The 24,067-nt window shown below is 41.1% G+C and overlaps 1 protein-coding gene across 1 annotated transcript in view; it reads left to right on the forward strand.

The window, feature by feature from the left end:
* GLIS1 (GLIS family zinc finger 1) overlaps positions 1–24,067 on the forward strand; it is a 50,297-nt gene that overhangs the window by 18,126 nt on the left and 8,104 nt on the right. The window contains exons 4-7 of the mRNA XM_075832154.1: positions 5,537–5,698; positions 11,953–12,063; positions 16,926–17,010; positions 18,162–18,303. Of these exons, the coding sequence (XP_075688269.1) occupies positions 5,537–5,698; positions 11,953–12,063; positions 16,926–17,010; positions 18,162–18,303 (500 nt within the window). The remainder of the gene's footprint in view (positions 1–5,536; positions 5,699–11,952; positions 12,064–16,925; positions 17,011–18,161; positions 18,304–24,067) is intronic.

The raw sequence follows: 24,067 nt of genomic DNA on the forward strand, positions 1-24,067 counted from the left end.
CCCATAAATTGCCAGCAGGGTTCTCAATTAAGGTAATGGCCGTACATGGGCACCTAAGCTTTGCTGAAAACACAGGCTAAACATAAAAGGTCCTTCCATTATAGAATATTGTATGATATAAGAAACCAATGTATATTTAGGTTACAAATCTATGGCCACTATTAGAGACCCCCATCTAGTAGCGTGTTGGACCTCCTTTAGCCTTAATAACTGCAGCAATTCATCGTGGCATAGATTCCACTAGGGTTTGAAATTGTTCTGCAGGAATATTAGCCCATGCTGACAGCATAGCTTCTCGCAATTGCCGCTAAAGTGTCGTCCTGCCCCTGGGTAAACAGCTGCCATTAAGGGGTGAACATGGTCGGCCACAATGCTTAGGTAAGACCTACTTTTCAAACATCCATCCACAGGTATCAGAGGACCCAGCATGTGCCAAGAAAACATTGCCCACACCATTACTCCACCTCCAGCAGCCTAAACTGTGGACACCTGACAGGAAAGGTTCATCGATTCATGCTGCTTGTGTTTAATTCTGTTCCTCCCATCAGCATGGTGCCACAGAAATCCGGAACCATCTGACCCGGCAAATGTTTTTCCACTGCTCAGTGACACCATTTTTTGCATTCTTTTGCCTACCGGTGTCTTGTCTTTCAGACAGCATTGGCACTGTAAATGATCGTCTGCTGTTATAGCCCATACATGCTTAGAAACGTTGAGTTGAGTGTTCAGAAACATTAGTTAGAGCACCAGCTTTGTATTTGGCTGCAATTTGCTTGACTGTGCACCGCCTGTTTGTCATATTGAGTCTTGACATCCTCCTCTGACCCGTTTCGTTGCCGAGCTGTTGACGCCCACAGGATCTCCTTTCGCTGGATGTTTTTCCACAATATTCTCGGTATACTCCTGGTATACTCTCGACACCGTTGCACGAGAAAACCCCACAAGGTTGAAAGTTTTTTAAACACTGGCCCCCAGCTAGTGTAGCCCAATAACCATGCTTCGTTCAGGGACGATTTCTCGATTTTCCAATTCTAATGTGGATTCACACTGAAACTGATCCACATATGCAGCACTCCGTAGTCACAGGTCTAATTTCCATACAGGGAAGCTCCATTCGTGAAAGGGCAGGTGTCCTTAATAAAGTGGCCATTTAGTGGACTTTCTATTCAGCCCGTACACCAACTGCTCGGCTTTCTGAGAAAAGCTGATCAGAAACACATCTGCTGCTTCGTTTAAGCGATTGGTGAAGGTCTTAGGGTATGTGCACACGGTAGCAGGCTTTTACGTCTGAAAAGACAGACTGTTTTCAGGAGAAAACAGCTGCCTCGTTTCAGTCGTAATTGCTCCTCCTCGCATTTTGCGAGGCTTCTCTGACAGCCGTAAATTTTGAGCTGCTCTTCATTGAGTTCAATGAAGAACGGCTCAAATTACATCTGAAAGAAGTGTCCTGCATATAATGTATATAAGTGTCCTGCACTTCTTTTGACGAGGCTGTATTTTTACGCGTCGTCGTTTGACAGCTGTCAAACGACGACGCGTAAATGACAGGTTGTCTCCACAGTACGTCGGCAAACCCATTCAAATGAATGGGCAGATGTTTGCCGACGTATTGTAGCCCTATTTTCAGACGTAAAACGAGGCATAAAACGCCTCGTTTACGTCTGAAAATAGGTCGTGTGAACCCAGCCTTAGTCCTCGAACCCCCACTTATCAAAAGTTCTGACATGTCCCTATGACATGTCAGAAGTTTTCTGAAAGTTTAGTTACCCTTTAAGCTTCCACATGGACCGACTCTCCCCTTAGTCTTGCACTACTGCTGGCCACTGCAGTATCTTCACCCATACATTGCCAGATAGTAGCCGACTTCAAAACTGCACAAGTACCACCTCCACCTAGTGGGATATAAAGATCGCAGCAACAACAACGCAACACAGAAGCATCAACAACACTTCAATGATGACACTTTTACAATGCCACGAGGGACACAAAATACAATAAATGTATGGTTTCCCTTTTAAAAATGGGATGTATTTCCTATACATTATCATTCCAACAGTGGTGCCATTGTCATTATCCGCCTAAAAGAGGAGCTGCAGCTGACGTACCGCCATTTCTATTGTACTATCAGAGTTGTGACTGCCGTTAAACAATTCTGTAAGGTGAGCAGTTCTGCTAAAAGATTTTATTAACAGAATTTACAGGGATATCTACACTATGAGGTGCCGTGTGTCATTTTCTCTCTCCGAGAACCATATGTAATGTAGGGGTAGGGAGACAGACAGGTGAGCCCTAATCTACCCGCCACTCAGTCCCTGCCTACTTGCACGGCCCGTCCTAGGTGACGGCATACAACTGGGCGATGGTCCCTACGCTCAATATGTGCACAACAGACAAACAGACAAGGGTACACAGAAGCTCAGGGAAATGGGGCAGTTGCCCACGGCAACACCGTGAGCAACAAGAGTAGTGAACGAGCCGAGTCAAACCAGGAGTGTACGAGGTACCAAACGCAGAGCAGGAGCATAGTCCGTAAAGCCAGGGTCGATATGAAGCAGAGGTCAATAGTAATAGCAGGAGCAGCAGAGCCAGGAAACAAGAAAGAATCACAGGCAAAGACAAGCAGCAGATGAAGGTTTAAATAGACCGAGGGCAGGAGCTAGAACCGTCTGGCCAGGCTGTGATAGGTTCTCCCACTCCTCAGCCTACCAGCCTGAGTGGTAGCAGATCGAGTCACTCTATCAGACCTAGGAACAGATGCAGACTGATTAACCACGGGCGTCAACACAGAAGCTGTGTCTGGCAGATCCTTTACACCATAGCTATCAGAGAAATGGCCGTTCATGCCCAGTCACTCTCTATTAAAATCAAGGAATATAAAGATACAACCGATTGATACACTACACACTAAACACAGTATAGGGTCCCTAGTGTATACCCACTCTAATATTACAGTTATCTAGCGTTTACATTTCCTGCAATTTTAGGGTACGAAAAGTTAAATTATCCAGCCCATGTGAGTAATATGCCCATGTGATCTGGCCCCTATATTATATAGATGTGTAACTAGGAGTGGGCATTGGGGCGAAAGCCAGGGAGCAAATAGAAAAGTGTGAGGTGGGGGTCCTATATTACATTATAAATATAAGATATTGTAAAACTGGAATGTTATATGGTGGAGACACAGATACTGTATAGTTTAGAATGTGTATTTGCTTACCCAAATACATAAAATGTTTTCACAACATGTAAACTGAATGTGCATAACATCAGAAATTTAGCAGTACATTTAACAATTCAAACATTTCCTTTTTTAGGAGTCTTTACAACGAAAACTGTTAAATTCCCAAATGGATTTAATTAAAACTCTCTTAATATAGAAACGAGTCCATGTCTATTAGTCTCCCAGTGCTCTGTTAACTATCTCCCTCAAATTCAAATTAAATAAAAGTGCATATTTTAGATTCTAAGCTTTTCACAGTAACATTATTTTTTTTTTATTTTTTTATGGTTCACTAAATCAGGCCAGGGATGGGATTCAGAAAATTCTGGTTGCTAAAATCACAACTGGATAGCAGAACAAGGTGTTGGCCAAAGCCAAATCTAGTTCCTCTGCTGTCAATCACTGACAGCAATGTAGGGAACTAGAAAAGGTGCTGATTGTCATGGGCAAGGGCCCTGTATGCCACTATTCATCATATGGGCACTGTATGGCACTAATAAAAAAAATGGGCACTGTACAGAACTATTAATGGCAATATCCATATGAGTAGTGTGTAACACCTTCTTGTGGCTTTTGTATGATTTATATTTGCCACTTGTAGAACTAGTTATGTAGGCACATTACGTTATTATTGACTTGAGTTCTGTATGCTACTATTTATATGGGTACAGTGTGGCATACAGTATGGCATTCATATGTGCACTGTATGGTACTGTTTATCTGTACACTTGTGGTACTATTCAGATGAAATCTGTATGACACGGTTTGACTGGGCACTGTACTGCAATGTCTATCTGGGTATTGTTTATCTGAACACTGCATGGCACAATCTGGGCACTATTAACTGCACAACACGGTGTATGACAGTGTTTAATTGGTCACTTTGGCAGCACTATAAGACTATAAACAGGCAGTTTTGGAGATATGGCCTATAGTTGTAGGGGCATTGCTAGGGCAAGGACAAAATTTGGAAAATGTATACATTAGGCTGACAGTCAATGTTTACCGTATACATGTATAGTAAATATGGAATATAATAATTGTACTTCTATTTGACGTATTGGGACAAAATTAATGTCATTTTCATAGTTACATAGGTTAAACATATACATAGGTCGTCTAGCAAGTTCAATCTTTCAATTAGATTGCTACTTTTATTTTCTAAGAATGAGAGCTGGGGTCTGATTGCTCTACCATTCCTTTGTGCTAGTTTTTCTAAAACGCCTTCTCTGTGTCAGGATATCACTACAAGTGCAACAAATCTCTAATTACATGCTGCCCGGTGGTTTTTACTGCCATGGGTCATATGGTATGTTCTTGTATTAGGGTCTAAATAGAGGATTACAGCAAGCTTGGAGAGCGTCAATATAATCGAAAAGTTTTGTATATATATATATATATATATATATATATATATATATAAAAGCACATTTTACAGTGATAACTATTATTCTCAATTATATTTATAATCATTATATTTATATATATATATATATATATATATATATATATATATATATATATATATATATATATATATATATATATATATAAATACAGTGAAGGAAATAAGTATTTGATCCCTTGCTGATTTTGTAAAAAACGTCTGACTGCTGTGCTTGTCAACAAGGGTTTTGCCACCAAGTCTTAAGTCTTGTTTGCCAAAGGGATCAAATACTTATTTCTCTGTGCACAATGCAAATAAATATATATAATTTTGACAATGTGATTTTCTTTTTTTTTTTTAATATAATCTATCTCTCACTGGTAAAATTAACCTAGCCTAAAAATTCTAGACTGTTCATGTCTTTGACAGTGGGCAAACTTACAAAATCAGCAAGGGATCAAATACTTATTTCCTTCACTTTGTATATATATATATATATATATATATATATATATATACATATAAAAATAAATAATTATATGTTTTAAAATATATAAAATTATTACAAAAATAATTAATAATAATAGTATAACAGTAATGCTGTAAAATGTTCTCGCTACCAGTGGATTAATAGTTGCTACTGTTCCCTGGTATCATGGATATAAAATTGACCACGGTGCCATATTATTACAGCAATAATTAATGTTTCCATTCACTGACTAATAAATATATATGTTAGGCATATTGACTGTGTAAGACAAGGATAACTGAGGACAAGCAGTGTAGGGAACATTAGCAGCCTTCTTAACTTGACTGAATAGCTTGGTGGCAATTGCCAAAACTGCCAATTTTCCAGCTGAGTCATCTATGCGGGTTAAAGCCAAATTTAACCTCTTACAGATTTGATAAGAGTTTTCTTATTTTTTCAGTTTGAAGGCTGCAATAAGGCATTTTCCAGGCTGGAAAATTTGAAAATTCACCTACGTAGCCACACTGGAGAAAGGCCATACCTGTGTCAACACCCCGGCTGTCAAAAAGCCTTTAGCAACTCCAGTGACAGAGCCAAGCACCAAAGAACCCACCAGGATACGGTAAGAAATGTAAAGAAAAAGAAGAGAAATGTTTACAATTATCCATATTAGTCTATGGGTGATGTTTGCACTGTTAGACATCCGTTACAACCTTCGTTTGTATATATTATAAAGAGGACAAAAAAGCAGTGTAAACTTAGCCTTTAAAGGGAACCTGTCACCAGCATTTCACCTATGGAACTCTACCCACCCCTCTTTGGCCGCTGCTATGAAAAGTTCATTGCCGTTATCCCCTCTCCTAAACTCCTCCTCCAACCGTAAATAACGGTCTTCAAATATTTTGCACCTTTTATGGTAATAATCCGGCAGTCTCGTTCATCCACTTCTTATGCCCGCCCACCGCCAAAAACTGGCCCGCCCTGAATGCCGAAATCTCGTCTGAGATAGCACGCAAGCGCCCGTCATCTACGGTCCAACACCCTTTCCTGCTTCGTCCGGGCCTCAAGTCTAGTTACTGAACATGCGCCGCTATGGACTCCCTTTGTGCGCACACCAGAAGAGGACATTGATGCGTGGGATTTCGTGTGTGCTGGGGGGAAGGCGAGGAGCTGTCAACCAAAAGTAAGGAGGCAGAGTTAACTCGGAAAGGCTTGAGAACTGAAGATATGACTCTTTTCAAACGAAGATATGACTCTTTTATGCTCATTAGCAAACAGCACGGGAACACTAAAAAATGGAATACAAAAGGTACAGTCAACTTAGAAGATAATTATAGGTAAGATAAAAATTATTTTTCACCCACTTCCACCAGGTATTGCTGGTTTAATAGGTGAAATGCTGGTGAAAGGTTCCCTTTAACCGTTGGTTCAGTAAGGCATTGGTGGCTAGCTCACACTTGTAGGACAGAGTCATGGGCACTTCTTCCTGATACAGGGAGTAATGTCCTGAACAACTGACTTTTTGGCTTACTTGCGAATAATAGTTGCGGTGAGGCTCCTGCCACAGTTACTTGCCAATATTACCATATCTCACGGTGAGGTTCCTGCTTGCCACCCACCGATGATACAGACCCACACACTCACTTCTATCTTATTCCGCTTGGTATCACAACAGCACAGTAGCCTCACTCTACAGCCGACCCCATACTCTAAACACAGGATGGCGGAAGTAACCGCCTTTTATGAACTTAGCGCCGCCCCAGTGTAAAGACGCAGTGTAGCTAAGCTGGTGTCGTTCTCCAGCTGTAACTCCAACTAAGATGGTGTCGGGCCCGTTTCTCCCGCCACCAAAATATTTAGATTGCAGTGAGCCAACCGCCATGCCTGTACCTGCCAAAAGAACAATAATGTTACAGTGCAATATTACAACACAAGAATATACACATATGTCTGCCAAAATAGCGCCTCCTTGGTGGGAAAAGTAGTTAAAGAGAACCTTTCACCTGTCCATACGTGTGCAGCTGAGTGCAGCATGTAATAGGCAGGGCTGTACAAACCCTGTCTCACTATAAATTTTCTTCCTATCTTTCTCCGTTATTTAGATATCGGTGCTGTAATATTTGGCACCCAATATTTACATAACCCCCTGAACTGTCAATGGGGTGTGTAATTGGCAAGGGGGCGTGTAACATTGCTGTTACACTGTGCAATCAGCTACGGACTGTGTCACAGCAAGAGCTAGAGAAAGGAGAGCATGCGCGCGCGTGCGTAGCTCCGCCGCCACCACGGAACAGAATAGAAGAAGAAAGTGAATTCTTCTTCTTTTGTTCCATGGCAGCGGGAGTATCTTCGGCAGCGGCATCGGATCTGTGCGCGCGCATATTCTCACTCACTCTTCAGCTCTCGGCAGACAAGTACAAGACTATGTGATCTCTCGCGAGAGATCACAGTTTTGTCCTTGTTTGCAGGGAGCTGAATAGTGTGTGAGAGCGTGTACGCATGCGCACACAGCTCCAAGCTGCGCATTGGGCATGCATACACTCTCCAGCTCTTGTTGTGGCAGTGTCCGTAGCTGATTGGACAGTGTCACAGTGATGTTACATGCCCCTTGCCATTACACGCCCCATTGACAGTTCAGGGGGTTATTTAAATAACGGCACCGATTAAATATAACGGCACCGATATCTAAATAACGGAGGAGGGTAGGAAATTTTTTTAAAGTGCCCCAGGGTTTGTAAAGCCCTGCCCATTACATGCTGCACTCAGCTGCACATGTATGGGTAGATGAAAGGTTCCCTTTAAAGCAGCACATACCCCAAGACACAGCCTCTTAGACTTGTATGGAGCCCTACTATGTGTGCATGAGCCCTTAAAATACAATTATAACATTCTTGTATAATATCAATTCTTGAGTTTTCCTCTTCTGTGAAATACTGCATGATTCTATTACAACCATTTTATTAGTTACAGCTGAGAGGTAACCAACACGACCACCATTATACATAATGTCACCCTGCTTTATCTGAAACAGAAAACAACTGGCTGAGTAATAGAAGTCTTAAGAAAACATTTTATAGGCATTTTTTACATTTTAGGATGAAATGTTACTAAAACAAAATAGAGCATTTAATGAACAGACCACCTTTATATCATCCATTTACACATCTGTCTGGTTTTGTGCAACCCCTATCTCGTATTGCAGCAGATCGGCGCTGCAATGTAGATAAGAGTAAAGTTTTTTTTTAAAAACGAGCATTTTTGGCCAAGTTATGACCATTTTTATATTTATGCAAATGAAGCTTTCTAAAGTACAACTGGGCGTGTTTAAAGTAAAAGTACAACTGGGCGTGTATTGTGTGCGTACATCTGGGCGTTTTTACTTCTTTTACTGGCTGGGCGTTGTGAATAGAAGTTTATGATGCTGACGAATCAGCATCATCCACTTCTCTTCGTTAACACCCAGCTTCTGGCAGTGGACAGACACACAGCATGTCACTTACCTGCAAACGCCGATGCTGCTGCAGAATCAACTGTAGCCTCTGGTGCCGATGTGTCCTCGCTCGTCCGACACGATACAGGACCTGGGGCAGGAAGTGATGTCACAGCGTGATCTCTCGAGAACACGCTGTGTCTGTGCACTGTCAGAAGCTGGGTGTTAACGAAGAGAAGTTGATGATGCTGATTCGTCAGCATCATACACTCCCATTCACAACGCCCAGCTAGTAAAAGAAGTAAAAACGCCCAGATGTAGACACACAATACACGCCCAGTTGTACTTTAGAAAGCCTCATTTGCATAAATATAAAAATGGTCATAACTTGGCCAAAAATGCTCGTTTTAAAAAAAAACAAAAAACGTTACTCTTATCTACATTGCAGCGACGATCTGCTGCAATACGTGATAGGGGTTGCAAAATCTGGTGACAGAGCCTCTTTAAATCTAAAGTTCAGTGATGCTGAAGACAGCTGCCTTTTTCCCTACATGCTGGCTTGGCCCTGGGGCAACAATAAAAATGTCTCTGAAGTGCGCCTCATGTTTCTTTTTTGTATGTGTTTGCAGTGTCGGACTGACCATTGCTGCATTAGGAAAATGCCCAATGGCCCTTAAAAGGCCACAGCCCTTTGTTCAATTAGAACACACCGTAAAGTTCAAGTACAGGACCCGCAAAAACAAAACGAATAAAAATGCAAATGATAAGTACTTCTCAAATGCATTTTATTAACCCAAATCAAGTAGATCATGGCTATAGCGGTTGGGATGGCCCATAACCTTTATTGCCCATGGGTATAGATCACTCTCAGTCTGTTTTTTTCGTATATATGCATTATGTCTAAACTTACATACAGATCATATTTACAAGTCAACATACAGTAAAACCACTTTGAGATGACAGCCAAAACTGCCGTGAAAAATAGTCCCCTCAAAGAAGATGGCCATTATACATGGTATATGATGTAACTAAAAGTCTGTCACAAGAAATCTGGTATAGGTAAAGAAGTGGTCTTCTCAAAGAGGTGGCCTGTTGGAGAAATTTGACTATATTCTCATAATTAAAGGGGTTATGTGGGGACTGAAAAGTATTAGCAGTATAGTCACTGCAGTATGTGATACACTCGCTAATATACATTCCGGTCCCACGTTGCGCTGATTAAGAGATTTTAAAAGATTTCTATAGCACTGACAGGGAAACGGAAGTCTAGTCGTCATGTGACCGACCCCGCTGTACTCTATGTACTCGCTGTACTATTGCTACAGTGATTATATAGAGTACAGCGGGGACGGTTACATGACGAAGAGTCGTGTCATCATAAAGTCAGACTGTGCCACTAGACTTCGGGTCCCCTTCCAGTGCTATAAAAATCTATTAAAATCTCATAATCAGCGCGACGAGGGACCGGAATGTATATTAGCGAGTGTATCACATACTGCAGTGACTATACTGCTAATACTTTTTGGTCACCACATAATCCCTTTAAACTAGAATTTGTTCTCACGATACACCCACTTAGATATTTGGCCTGAATATTAATAGCGAGTACTATGAGAGCATGTTATATCATGCTGCCCAAAATGCAAAGGACAGAAAACAAAGCAATAAAAATGTGAATATAATCAAACTTTATACATTTATTCATTCCATAAATTAGACTAAAAGAATTACTGGGAACGTAGAATTGTAGCATTACCAAATGCAGTGCCAGAGCCAAAGCGGAAAAAGAAAACATACAATGATCTATATTTAGTGGGATATCTATGACTTAATAAATGCTGGCACAGTTTACTGGTCAACAATCATATGTAATGCAATATTGTGGTTTTGTGTGCCAAATTATATCGCAACGTATAGGCCGCGCTGCTGAGTGACACATTAGTGACTGAAATATATTAGGGTTCAATGAAAACTCAAGAAAGCAAAACACTAAGGGCCTAATTGATCAAAAGTGGCGTTATTTTAGCCAATAGCTAAGTTAAAGGCTAATTTATTGACATATGTGACGACAAATTTATGACTGAATGTGCCTTCTTTTAGAAATCTGTCACAACATACATCACTGCCATTAACTTTCACACTGACTAAAATGAAACACATTTTGGACGCCACACGTCTATGTGGAGTAGACTTGCAACTTTTTTCCTTATTTGCAGTAAGTGATTCCCACTTTTCTCTCCACTTTTATAAACTGATGTTTATGGCGTAAACAGCTCTAAATTCTGGCACAAATGGTTAATAAATATGTCAAGAAGCACCTTGGCCCCAATTCAATACCTGCCCCAGGGCTCCGCCGAGCATTATGTGGCATTGACAGTATTTACGTCCCTCTTTGAGGTACAAGGGCCATTTGGCTCCTATAAGGGACACGGGTCTGGATGCGACTCCTACCTCTGCACCCTGTATAGTTACAGTCCTGCATTTCACATCGCAATCTCTGCACCCTGTATAGTTGTGGCCCTGCATTTTCCATCATAATCCCTACACCTCATATATTTACAACTCTGCATTTCCCAACAAAATCTTGGCTTTGTCTCAAATATTCTCAGTTCTGACAAACTTTTATATATACAAATGTAATGTATATATATTATTATACTATATTTAATATATGATATTAAAAAAATTTGTCTAGAAAATAAATGAAAAAAGACAGCCTCTGAAAAAAAATGGGAAATCCTCCAATTCTAGAAAAATCTAAGGCTAAGCAGCACTAAAAAGATACTGTAAAAAAATTAAAAATAAAGGTCTTTATTTACCCATATAGAAAATATATGAAATATATGACAAAGATTATAAGTTTTATATTTACTGACTAATATCATCAATGTAAATTAAAGGTGGAGTTTCACTTTATTGGATACTGCTACTATAGCCTGTACTTTCTAACTTTACTGACCGTATATCTGTCTCTTTCTTTTCTTTCTCTGTCTGAAATGTAATATACTCTATCTGCAGAAAGGTAAAGTAAAACATTCCTTGTATCCTTTGTTGTTTTTGTAACACGAACCAAAACTTCAGCTGTAGTAAGTCAGTGTATTTTGTATGAACATCTTCATAAAGGGGGAGTACCCTTTTAACCGAGCCATTACTAATGTGACAGATTATAAAACGGATCCCAATTTATCCGGGTAGATTTTATTGGCTTATGATGGGGTCAGTCAGGTTTCCATTGGGGTTCCAGTTTTTGATGGCAAGAATAAAGTTGCAGGCTACACTATTCTTGCCGTCAAAAACAGCAGAACCCTGACGGAACTGAAAACAACATTTATGTGAACAGAGCCCTGTTTAATACTAAATTCACCAATTTCACCTCATTATTTTACTACATTGCATTTATAAGAGTATGAATAAAATGTCTCCTACTTTTCTATTTCTTTCCGCAGAAGCCGTATGCCTGTCAGATACCTGGCTGCTGTAAACGTTATACAGACCCAAGCTCACTCCGGAAACATGTAAAGGCGCACACAGTAAAGGAGCAGCAGCTGCGCAATAAGGTACCAGAGCTACAGAGAAAGTATATGGAAAAAGCTTCGACAATAATAAGCCATCAATCAGGAGGACTAAAGAAATTAGATTTTTTTTTAATTTGCATGGACATAACTGTTAGGGCCTATTCAGATCAGCGTTGGGTTCCGTTTGGGGTTTCCGTACATCTACTCTGTCAGATGAACGGAAAGCCTAGTGGAAATCATAGCTTCTGTTTGCACTACCATTGAGTTACGCTATTGTTTCCGTGAAAAAAAAATGCTAACGTAACAGAATGGAAACAAACGGAAACCAACTGAAACTGAAGCATTACCATTGAAATCAATGGTAATGCAAACAGGAGCTATACTTTCCGTTCATCTGTTCCTTTGACGGAAAGGATGAACGGAAACCCCAAACGGAACCCGATGCTGATGTGAACAGGCCCTAAGGGAATGGGGCAGATTTGTTGCAGAAATTTCTGCGTCTGAAAAATCCATTTAATACATTTGACTGGGTTTGTTTCTGCATGGGTTTCTGGAAGGTCCGTTCAGATAAATGTGACATCTGCGGTCATTGATTGGCCTGATGAAGACACCGGTTCGGTGTTGAAACGCATAGCCTCTGACAAATAAAGACTCTTCCTTGATGCCTGTCTAAGCCTCCACATTGTTCATCATTCATCATAGCAGCGCCGGGGGTCCTTTCTTTTTACTTTATCAAGGCTCAAATTTGACAAAAAACCTCGTTTGCTGTGTGTATGGACCTGGCAGCAGCTTTAATGCTTTTGTGACACCTACCAGTGTCTACAATTCAAGGTGAGCATACTTTCATCATCAAGTTTGCTCTCCTGGTCTACCTCGCTTTTATTTAATATGTGGCGCCGTGTCTCTTTTTCTATTTCAATCTAGTAAGATATCCTTAGGGCACAGTCACAAGGATGGTTTTCTTTTTTTTTTCCTTGTGTTAACAATTTAAAAAGCCATTAAAACAGATTCACATTATGCATTGCCAGTCATCCTGCCACTTCACAACTTTTGCTGATCACCAACCACGAGCTGTGACTTTAAAACTCAGATACAAAACCCGCAGTTTTGGGCACTAAAATGGATAAAACAGGCTACATTAAAACCATGTCATAACATTATCCAGACATCCTAATCCACAAGTGCAAGAGGTAAAAGACTAAAAGAAACCCGAGGTGGGCAGGATGAAAACTTTGGTGGCCAGGGTAAGCAAGCAGGAGTTGTGCAAAGAACTACTGCCCTTTGGGGAAGGCTAGCCATATTTCTTCTCTCAACCAGCAGGACAGGCCTTTTAACCTGAGATTTTACAAAAAAGTGGATTAACGGAAACATAGGAGAAGGATGGACTACTGCATTCTGCATACAGTGCATACAGTACTTGACTGCACTGGCTTACTGTGGCCGTGCCAGTGCAGTCAAGGGGCTTTTGGCTATATGGGCCAAAATTACAAAAGGGAATATGGACGATAATAACAATTGTGTCAATGAACCCTTATAGATATGTGTACTCTAAAATACTCTCTGCAGAGACGGACACAGACAGCTAAGGGCCCGCCATACAAGAACTGTATCTTGGAACTTTGCTCTCCAATATTGCATTAAATATCACCCCGTATCTCTAACAATCCATCAATAATTGTCAGCCATAAACTACATTAGCTCAGGCATTTACATGTAATCTAATAGACAGAAGGAAGCTGCTTTAAGGTGACAGTGGGTCCCCTTTCCAGGGGCGCATGCAGGGGGGTTGCCAGTTGCCCAGAAAACCCCCCCCCCCTGTGACCAGGGCGTAAAGGCCCTTACATACTAGTGTCGTCATCATCACTGGGCATTGGCTCGGTGCCCCGGGCGACTGCCACATTCAATTGTATCTGCGCCCTCAAGACGTAGATACAATTGAATAGTATGGCGGAGCAGGAAACTATCAACTTCCTGCTCTGCCATTCACTGGGCTACATGCATGTTAGCCTATAAAACGCTGGGACAGGATCCCTGCGCAGTCCGGTGTGATGACAACACTATAGTACGGCGGCCTATGCCAGAATCCGGTCTTGGTGCCTCAAAGGCTGCAGGATTGAGGGCTATTTGTGTAAGAGTTTTTTTTATGTTTTGGGGGCACCCGGGCATTATGTACAGGGGGGTGTGGCACTATCTACAAGGAGGGGTGTGTGGCATTGTCTACAAGGGTGTGTGGCATTATCTACAAAGGGGGCGTGTGTGGCACCATCTAAATGGGGGAGTGTGTGACACTATCTACAAGGGGGAGTGTATGACACAATCTACAAAGTGGGAGTGTGTGGCACTGTTTACAAGGTGGGAGTGTGTGGCACTGTCTACAAGGTGGGAGTGTGTGGCACTGTCTACAAGGTGGGAGTGTGTGGCACTATCTACAAGGGGGATTTTGGCACTTTCTACAAAGGGGGAGTGTAGCACTATCTACAAGGAGCACTGAGTGTGGCACTATCCATGCTGGTTTTTACGCTACCAGTAGTGATCAGGACATATCCACTAGCCTAGCCCTTTTTTGTATTAGAGCTTGTACATAAGCTGCATGTGTCACTGTCTACATGGGCTGTGTGTTGCTCCATCTACATGGGCTGTGTGTGGCATTATCTACAGGGAGCACTGAGTGTGGCGATATCTACGCTGGTTTTTATGCTACCAGTAGTGATCAGGACAAATCCACTAGCCTAGCCATTTTTTGTATTAGGGCTTGTACATAAGCTGTGTGTGGCAATGTCTACATGGGCTGTGTGTCGCCCTATTTACATGGACTGTGTGTGGCACAGGGATCTACAAGGAGAATATTCACTAGCCTAGCCCTTTTTTGTATTAGGGTATGTTCACACGCTTAAACAAAAACGTCTGAAAATACGGAGCTCTTTTAAAGGGAAAACAGCTCCTGATTTTCAGACTTTTTTTTTATCAACTCGCGTTTTTCGTGGCGTTTTTTACTGCCGTTTTTGGAGCTGTTTTTTCTATAGAGTCAATGAAAAACGGCTCCAAAAACGTCCTAAGAAGTGACATGCACGTGCCGTTTTTGGAAAACGATGCGTAATAAAACACCCTATCGGAACAGAACGTCGTATTTTCCTTTGAAATCAATAGGCAGATGTTTGTAGGCGTTCTGCTTCCGATTTTTCAGCCGTTTTTCGGGACATTTACTACGTGTGCACATACCATTAGAGCTTCTAATATTCAGGACTAGGCTAGTGAATAAGTGCAGACCAATACCCGTAGCGTAAACAGTGGGTAGCGGGAGCGTGGCGAGAATAACTTGGTTTGAAAAGCATTCATTTGGAAACGCCCCTTTAAAGATCCTGCATTTGCCCCTGCTTACCTACTGGGCGCCTGTACAGCTGCACAGGTTGCACCAATGGTATGTCCGCCCCTGACTCTTTCCAGAAGCATGGCAGATACTTATTGTGGGTATTTTCTTGCTGATACCCATGTTTTTCCTGTTGCTCTTTCATTTGTTTCAGCCTGTCATTCTGATCCTTCTTGAATTAACAGCCTAGATGTAAAACACATGCTGGCTTAGTGCCTGACCACATTTAAATAGAGAGAAGCTTTGCAGCTGACTTATTTGTAGGTTCTAGCAGGGATTTCTGTTAAATAAATGTAATAGGTGAAAGAACTGAATTTGGCTAGATCTTTTCTTAGATTCGCTTTTTTATGAAAAGAATGATATGATATAAAAACATATTATCCTGTAATTTGAGTAATATTCGTATGGTCTATCTTTGACTTGATCCTAATTCAAATGTTATACTCAATATAGTTGATATGAACTTGTGTTTAAAGCACATCTCTGATCAAAAATAATATATCTAAGCTGCCTTCAGAACGGATTGGTCTATCACTGTGTGCTTTGTTGTCTTCCTATATGACCGCTTCTTTTTTCATAGATCAGTCCAAAAGGTAGATAAATTACACCAACCATGTTTAGAAGCTGTGGAGCTTTTATTTAGTCACAGAGTCACCCAGGCTTCATAGCAAGGCATAGATCTCGCTCCTCCTCCTTTTAGGTTTCACTCTGAATAAAAAACAGTGCCTGATATATGGAAGCCTGTGAAAGACAATCTATATTCATAAAATGTTCATTACCTGATCTTAATTTTGATAAGGTTACCATAAACGTATAAATGTCTGTAAGAAATCGCATGAGCTCTCTACGCACATTTACAAAACGCACTAATAGAAATGAGCTAGTTTCCACCTTCTAAATAGAAGCGTAGATTTGGTGCCCAAATTCGCTTGTATGCTGTTTGCCAGTCAGAAGCTGGTAGACTAAAATAGAAGAAGAACATCTACATTTACAATGAATTATTCCAAAAAGTGTTGAAGCCCCTTGGTCATGAAAGGTTAAAGGGGTTGTCTCAAAAATACAACCCCTTATTAAAAGGAGGCTTCTCTAACCCCCAGCCATCATACGTAGTAGTATTACATAATGGCCATTCCAACGAACGGCCTACAATGTAATGCATGGACTGGTTCCGCCAGAAAGGAAGCCGCTTGTCACCACTCTGACATACTGGCTCTCCATTCTGGGGTCTCTGGAGCACAGGAACCCCTATATATGACATCTCTATGACCTAATAGGGCTTATGGACAGGGTTTATCATCCTAAGACGACCCCTTTAATACCTGTGACGATTATTGTGCATGCTATTTTAAAATGGAAACAGGGTTTTGAGCTTTTGGAGCTGGTATGAAGTTTTGGGACTTTTATAATACCTTAACTATTGAAATTATAGAATATTTTGACATTGATGTGATATTGGGTGGCATCATGCTTCCTGGCTTGGATGTTCCATCTTCTTTCCATTTGTGGATATATTGTTCACGTCACATTTTTCTTACAGACACAACATACTCTGGATGGAAAATGGGCAAAAGCCATCACCAATGAGATTATGAATAGCACAAGACCATGTGACATGGTGACAGGTATACTCCACTTTCTACACTATGGTATACTCCACTTTCTACACTATGGTATACGGAGATCACATGATGTACCAAAACATCATCAGTCACTGACCATGTGGCAGCTTGCAAACAGTTAATTACATACAGATGGATAAGTATTTGTTTTCGAGCCATTAATCATAATGGTAAATTCTCTGTTATCCTGGGAATAATAAATCAGTTAACCCTATGTTGCCCAGGATTTAAAGGTAAAGTGTCCGAGCTCTCATTTGCAGAAGGCAGATTTTTACTCGGGATAGTTAGGGTTTATATCCCTTATTTGATATTTTATTTCAAAGAAACCACAATACTAATGCCCCGAGAGCTGCCTTAGGCATTTTATTTGTTGAATGTTTTTTTTTTGCAGAAAGCTTAGATATACTTTACTGTATCCAGAACATCTGATAGAGTGAGCACTGTTATATATATCATTTACAGAAGCGCTCTTCAACCTGTGGCTCTCCCTCCAGCAATGCTTTAGAGCATACTGAGAGTCGTAGATTCACAACAGAGCCATGGGATGTATAGGGGTAAAGATGTAACAGTCGTACACTGGGCCCTGGTGTCTTCGGGTGTCAAAGAAGATATCAGTATAAGTGCAGTTGCACACGACCGAGTGTCTCTCGGGCCTTTTATAACGGTATCCGAGTGGCACCCGATTTTTACAGACCTATTCACTTTAGCGAGTGAATCGAGTCCATGAAAACTGACCTGATTCGTGGAAAGATAGGACATGTCCTATCTTTCCACGGATCACGGACGGGACCCGGCCAGCACACACTGTCGTGTGCATGAGGCTTTATAAATAGCACAAGGTAGTTGGAGGGCCTGTTACAGGTTTTGCATTGGAGCCTAGGAGCTTCAAGTTATGCCTCTGCTTACAATCCACCGATGTAGGCCTCATAACAAAATGACATGGCACATACAGTCTAAAGCTGATCATAGACATAGAAGGGCCAGCGAGCAGAAGATCGGAGTGTTCCTGTAATAGAAATCTCCAGGCTGCGCCAATACAGAACAAGCTTTCCTGGCAGCACTACAAAGCATTTCTATATTCATATGTGAATTTATATGGTCTCAATGGTGAATCCTGTGTAGCAATGTTCTTCATTTGTTCCTTTATATTCCAGGATTGTATAGTCTGTTCTCTAATAACCAGAACATAGCGAGTCCGGGTTTAATGTCACCGGCCCCTGCAGTTACGTCACGCTGTCCTGTGTTGGAGCCTCCTACTACCTGCCTGCTATCTGTAGCTGAGAGCGCTCTAGAGAGGTACAGCTTATTATATATTCACACAGCCACATATAGGAATATACTAATAGCTGAATATACCATTTTTATTTATTTAGTGTTTTTTACAATTAAATGTATATCCCTTTTTACACATTGGCCTCTGTGTGAAAGCTTATATTCACCATTTTATAGTTTACATACAGATATAATCTGGTGCAGCCTGTATTAGTCAAGTGCTGCATGCATTCACAATCATACAAGCCTCAGAGCTGAAATCTCTTAAGTTTTTAGACCAGACACTGTACAGTAAACCTGATGTAGGTAAAACTAACTCTTCCACTGGCAACCTGCAAAAGCTGAATGCATCTCTGACCTACAATGCAGGCAATGGCTCTAAGGGGAATACAAAGATGGTTCCTGTGGCCTAATGGGGTTTGTGGTATTTAAAATGCAAAATTCTTATGTCATCTTCTTCAGTGAGGACAAATCTTTTTGCTATAGTTTTCCCAATTAAGGCTCTGTTCCACACTTCGTTGGGGTCCCGTTCTGACGTTCCGTCAGAGGTTTCCGTCAGAACGACACCCTGAGCAGACACAAACTGGCACCGACGGAAACCAGAGGTTTCCGTCTCCATCACCATTAATTTCCTTTTGCCTCTTTTGTGCACCGGACCCGTCGTTTTGCCGGAAGCAATAGCGTAGTCGACTACGATATTGCTACCGGCAAAACAACTGATCCGGTGCACAAAAGAGGCAAACGGAAACCACGGGCACCAGCTCCGTCACCATTGAAATCAATGGTGATGGAGACGGAAACCTCTGGTTTCCGTCGGTGTCAGTTTGTGTCTGCTCAGGGTCCCGTTCTGACGGAAACCTCAGACGGAACGTCAGAACGGGACCCCAATGCAGATGTGAACAGAGCCTAAGTTCAATTGGATACATTTTAAATGAAAGATGTCAACTTCTTTTAGACAAAATAAAAAAATAACAAATACAAACCAAACCGAAAACAAAAATATTACTTTGAATGATAACTCATAGTTTTATTGAGATGTTTTGGGTAGAATATTTTTGTGTGTTTCTGAACTCCACCAAGAGAATTGTTATTGTTATCACCACCAATACATGTTTATGTTGGCAAATTTAATCTAAGATGTAGGTAAAAAGAACGAGCTGGCAATAATTATCAGATGTAATCATAAATACTATAGGGGAGATTCACAAAAACAGAGCAGAACAAAACTGCCTTTGTTGCCTTTAGCAACCAATCACAGCACAGCTTTCATTTCTTATAGCGCCCTTTGAAAAATGAAAACTCCACTGTGATTGGTTGCTATAGGCAAAAGATCGTTTTTCTGAATCTACCCCTTTGTCTATATATCTGGTTATATATAAGTGTATATTAAGGGCAAATCTTCCCAAGTGGGTTTCTATCTAGGCTTCCTTTACACACTTTGTCTCAAAAGTTTCTAAAACAAGTTTTTTTGTAAAATAGTACTTTTTTTTTATAGCATTTTTGGTGGCGTTTTTCGCCAATAGTGTGTTTTACGTCCTGCATTTTTTTAAGGTGGCATTTTTCACTATAAAAACCATGTGATTCAACACATGATTTATTCTAAAAATGCAACGTACATTGACACTTGCGTTTTTTTTAAGAGAAAAAAAACCCCTATGGATCTTTATGGGTGAAAAACCCCACTCACTGCTTGAAAAAACGCCACTGACCCAAATAATGCAAGTCAGCATTTCACACTGTGCTGAAAAAACCCCCATGTGTAAACGTATCAAATACGCAGCGTTTTTTGTGAAGCGCTTTTTAAAATTCAGGCATTTTTTACGTGTTTTCCACATGTTTTTTGATGTGTTTTGTGCACACTTTCTGCAATTTTTTTGGTGCGCAATTACAACTCCCATTGACTATGGGAACATTTGGTGCATTTTTGCCACATTTTACGCCTCTAGTATTGACCTGATCCTGATGCTTCTTTGTTAGGGTATGTGCACACACACTAATTACGTCCGTAAATGACGGACGTATTTCGGCTGCAAGTCCCGGACCGAACACAATGCAGGGAGCCGGCCTCCTAGCATCATAGTTATGTACGATGCTAGGAGTCCCTGCCTCTCCGTGGAACTCCTGTCCCGTACTGAAAACATGATTACAGTACGGGACAGTTGTCCTGCAGAGAGGCAGGGACTCCTAGCATCGTATATAACTATGATGCTAGGAGCCCGGCTCCCTGCACTGTGTTCGGTCCACTACTTGCGGCCGAAATACGTACGTCAATTACGGACGTAAATAGTGTGTGTGCACATACCCTAACTCAACGCGTTTTTAAAAAAAAATACACTTGTGTAGAAAACCCTGTGTTGTATGTACTAACTGTGTGCTTTCCCATTGATTTGAATGGGAAGCTTAATCAAGTGTTTTTTTACGCGTATTTCAGCGCGTAAAATGCGCCAAAATACACGTCAAATACACGCTGCGCGGACAGGGCCTAAAAAGCACAGTTTTATATTTCCCCATCCACTTCAATCTAACATCTTGCTGTGCAATTTTTCCTCAAAATGCTGCGTGCAAAGCCACCCAGTGTTAATTTCAATCATGTACAAGCCTAAAAACATATAAAACTATACTGACCTGCTGTATCCCATCAATTTTATCTATGACTATCAAAAACTGTGCTGGATATAAAGGGTTAAATTGTGTGTCATAGTCTGGGCCAAAATAAGCGCAATCTCCCCCTTCCCTCATAACTCTAGACATTTAAATATTTCTGTAAAATTACCTACTAATTTACTTGCAAATGTTCAGGCAGGATGTGACCGCATCAAGGACGGTGTTTACTCTGGGGGAGGGAGACTAGTGGTCAGAGTTGTGGAGAGTGGTCAGTTTGTTATATTTTTCGTCTTAATGATTGAAGACCATGAGGTAGAATATATTCTGGGACCCGCTGTGATTAATGTCTGAACAGTTCAGGAAACTTGCAGCTTACAGCACTAACTTTCATGTCGAGCTTCTCAATAGACAGGCTTAACAATCTTTATAGACATAATTTACAAATCATTACATTCCTGCATACACTTAAGGCCTTATTCACACAAATGTATTTCTCGTCCGTTTGTTTTAACAACGGACAGCACACTGACCCGTACAAGTCAATGGGGCTATTCACACATCCGTATTTATCAACGGTGCGTTTGTCTGTTTCAAAAAAACTCACAGCGTGAACGGCATCCTCTCTGAGGAATTCCCTATTCACAATGGGACCAGACAGGGATGCCTTCTTTCCCCTTTAATTTTCATTCTAACTCTGGAACCATTTCTCCGACAGGTCTGGGCAAACCCTGATATTACGGGTCTCAGGGTAGGCACGAGGGAAGACAAGGTAGTGGCATATGCGGACGACTTACTATTTTTCCTGACCAATCTGTCAGTAACCCTCCCGAATCTAATGTAAGAATTTCAGTTGTTCTCTAAACTTTCCCATTTCAAAATTAATTTCTCTAAGTCGGAAGCTATGAACATCTCCCTCCCATCCCCCATATTTCATACTCTAGAACAATCATTTAGTTTTAATTGGAACTCGATGGCCCTCAAATACCTTGGGGTGAAAATCCCATATGACCTGAAGGACCTTTTCAAATTAAACTCCCCCTTATTGCGAATATCCGGGCTGATTGCGCCAGATGGTCAAAAGGCACATTTACCTGGATGAGACGTTGTACCATTCTTAAAATGAATATCTTACAAAGAATTTTATACCTTTTCCAAGCTCAACGATTGCTATACCAGCTTCATTCGTTAAAATGGTTAACTCCTTGCAAATATCCGATGTTTGGGCAGGTAAACCATCTAGACTCAAACACATAATGCTATGTAGACCCAAAGAAGCTGGTGGCCTAGTCCTTTCAAATGTCAAATCTTATTACATTGCCTCTCATCTTTCACGAGTAGTCGATTGGTGTAGACAAGCGTCCTTCAAGCCTTGGGTGATTCTTGAACAAAGTTTCACCAATGTACCTCTCGGTGCCGTCCCTTGGATAGAATCTGACCAATTGAAATATCTTCGCCAAGATCCTACCATAGGCCCCACCTTACTATGCTTCTCAAACTCCTCAGTGAGATCGTCCCTACTCTCCATCACTCTTCCATGTACCCCATTTTAGGTAATCACCACTCTTTCCTCCCGGTCTAGAGGATCCAGTTTTCCGAACATGGATAAGTGGGGGAAGGTTCAGGGCTTCTCATTTCCTATCTAGCTCGGAATGGCTCTCTTCCTCTGACTTGTCTCTGATTTCTGACCCTAAACCCTTAGGTCATTGGAGAACTCTTCAACTAAGACATTTTTGTACCTCCATTTCACCTTCTTCTGTTTATCAAAAAGCTAAAACTTCTCTAGAGGAGCTGTGCATGGGGTCCGACCTGACCCAACACACCTTATCGGTGATTTATATTTTTCTTCAAAACCTTCCCAGTCTACCGCCTCCTAAGCATCTATCACAATGGGAATCAGACTTGAACATTTCTCTTTCCTCCGCAAAACAAACACGTATTCTTACTCTGGCCCACAAGACATCTACCAGTTCTCGCTATCAAATAGCTAGCTACAAACTTTTATCTCGATGGTATAGAGTCCCGGAACACTTGCACATCATCTTTCTAACAGTATCTCCCCATTGTTGGAGATGAAGCGCGGAGAATGGGACCCTCCTCCACACTTTTTGTTCCTACAATCTTTTAACATCATACTGGGATGGAGTTAAGAGAGTGATCCGCGAGGTCACGAATACTGGCATCACCTTGGACCAGGCTCTCTTTCTACTCCATCACTGTGATATTCTTATCAAGATATACCAACGCTCGCTGCTTCACTTGTTAGTGATGGCGGCTCATTATTGTATCCCTTTAAAATGGAAACAAACTTCACCTCCTTCCTTGTCCCGCTGGATTTCTAGGGTCAATGAGCTTATGCACATGATCTTCCCTCTGACATTCGCATTACAAATTCTACCACACATGGTATCAGTGGATGGAATTCCAAAGTTCTGACTCCTACAGAGATATTCTTTGTGAAACTTGTCTCGAACACCCACCTACTTAGATGTCCTTTGCATTGTTACGGCTCACTTTAACACAATAGCACAAATCTCACAACCCTCTGCCTATAATGTCTGATGCCCCCCCCCACACTTTTTTTTCTTTCTTTCTCTCTTTCCGCCTTTATTCTTGTCCTATCTTTATGTGATTATTGCTTTCAGGTTTATAGATTCGTCACTGCATATTTGTGACAGCTGTTCATTATGCCTACCGAGCGAATCTGCTCCAATGACAGTGGCTTATGTAATCTGCAAAACTGTTAATTGTATTCACTTGTATTGTTCCTTTAATTCTTGTCCTGTAAAATGTACCTTTTTGGTTGGAAAAATAAAGAATAAAAAAAAACCCTCACTATTTTGGTCCATTTTTACGAACTAGACTCGCCCATTGAAGTCTATGGGTGTGTAAAAAAAACAAAAAACAGCACACAGATGACATATGTGTGCTGTCTGTTTTTCACAGATTAGCTGCTCAAGAAACGCAGAAAAAGAAAACCAGGAAGTTCTTGCAGAGGAAAAAAACTGCAGAAAAATATATATGTCACACGGAAACCACATGGATGCAACACGGACATTCGTATAGATGACAAAACCGTCGGTTTATTGCCAATGCAAACCGGAAACACTTGTGTGAATAAAGCCTAAAGCACATACGCCAACTATCGTCAATACTCTCACAGCAGCTTATGAATTCGATAATGTCT

Source organism: Rhinoderma darwinii, chromosome 7 (genome assembly GCF_050947455.1).
Source record: "Rhinoderma darwinii isolate aRhiDar2 chromosome 7, aRhiDar2.hap1, whole genome shotgun sequence".
NCBI classification, from domain to species: Eukaryota; Metazoa; Chordata; class Amphibia; order Anura; family Rhinodermatidae; genus Rhinoderma; species Rhinoderma darwinii.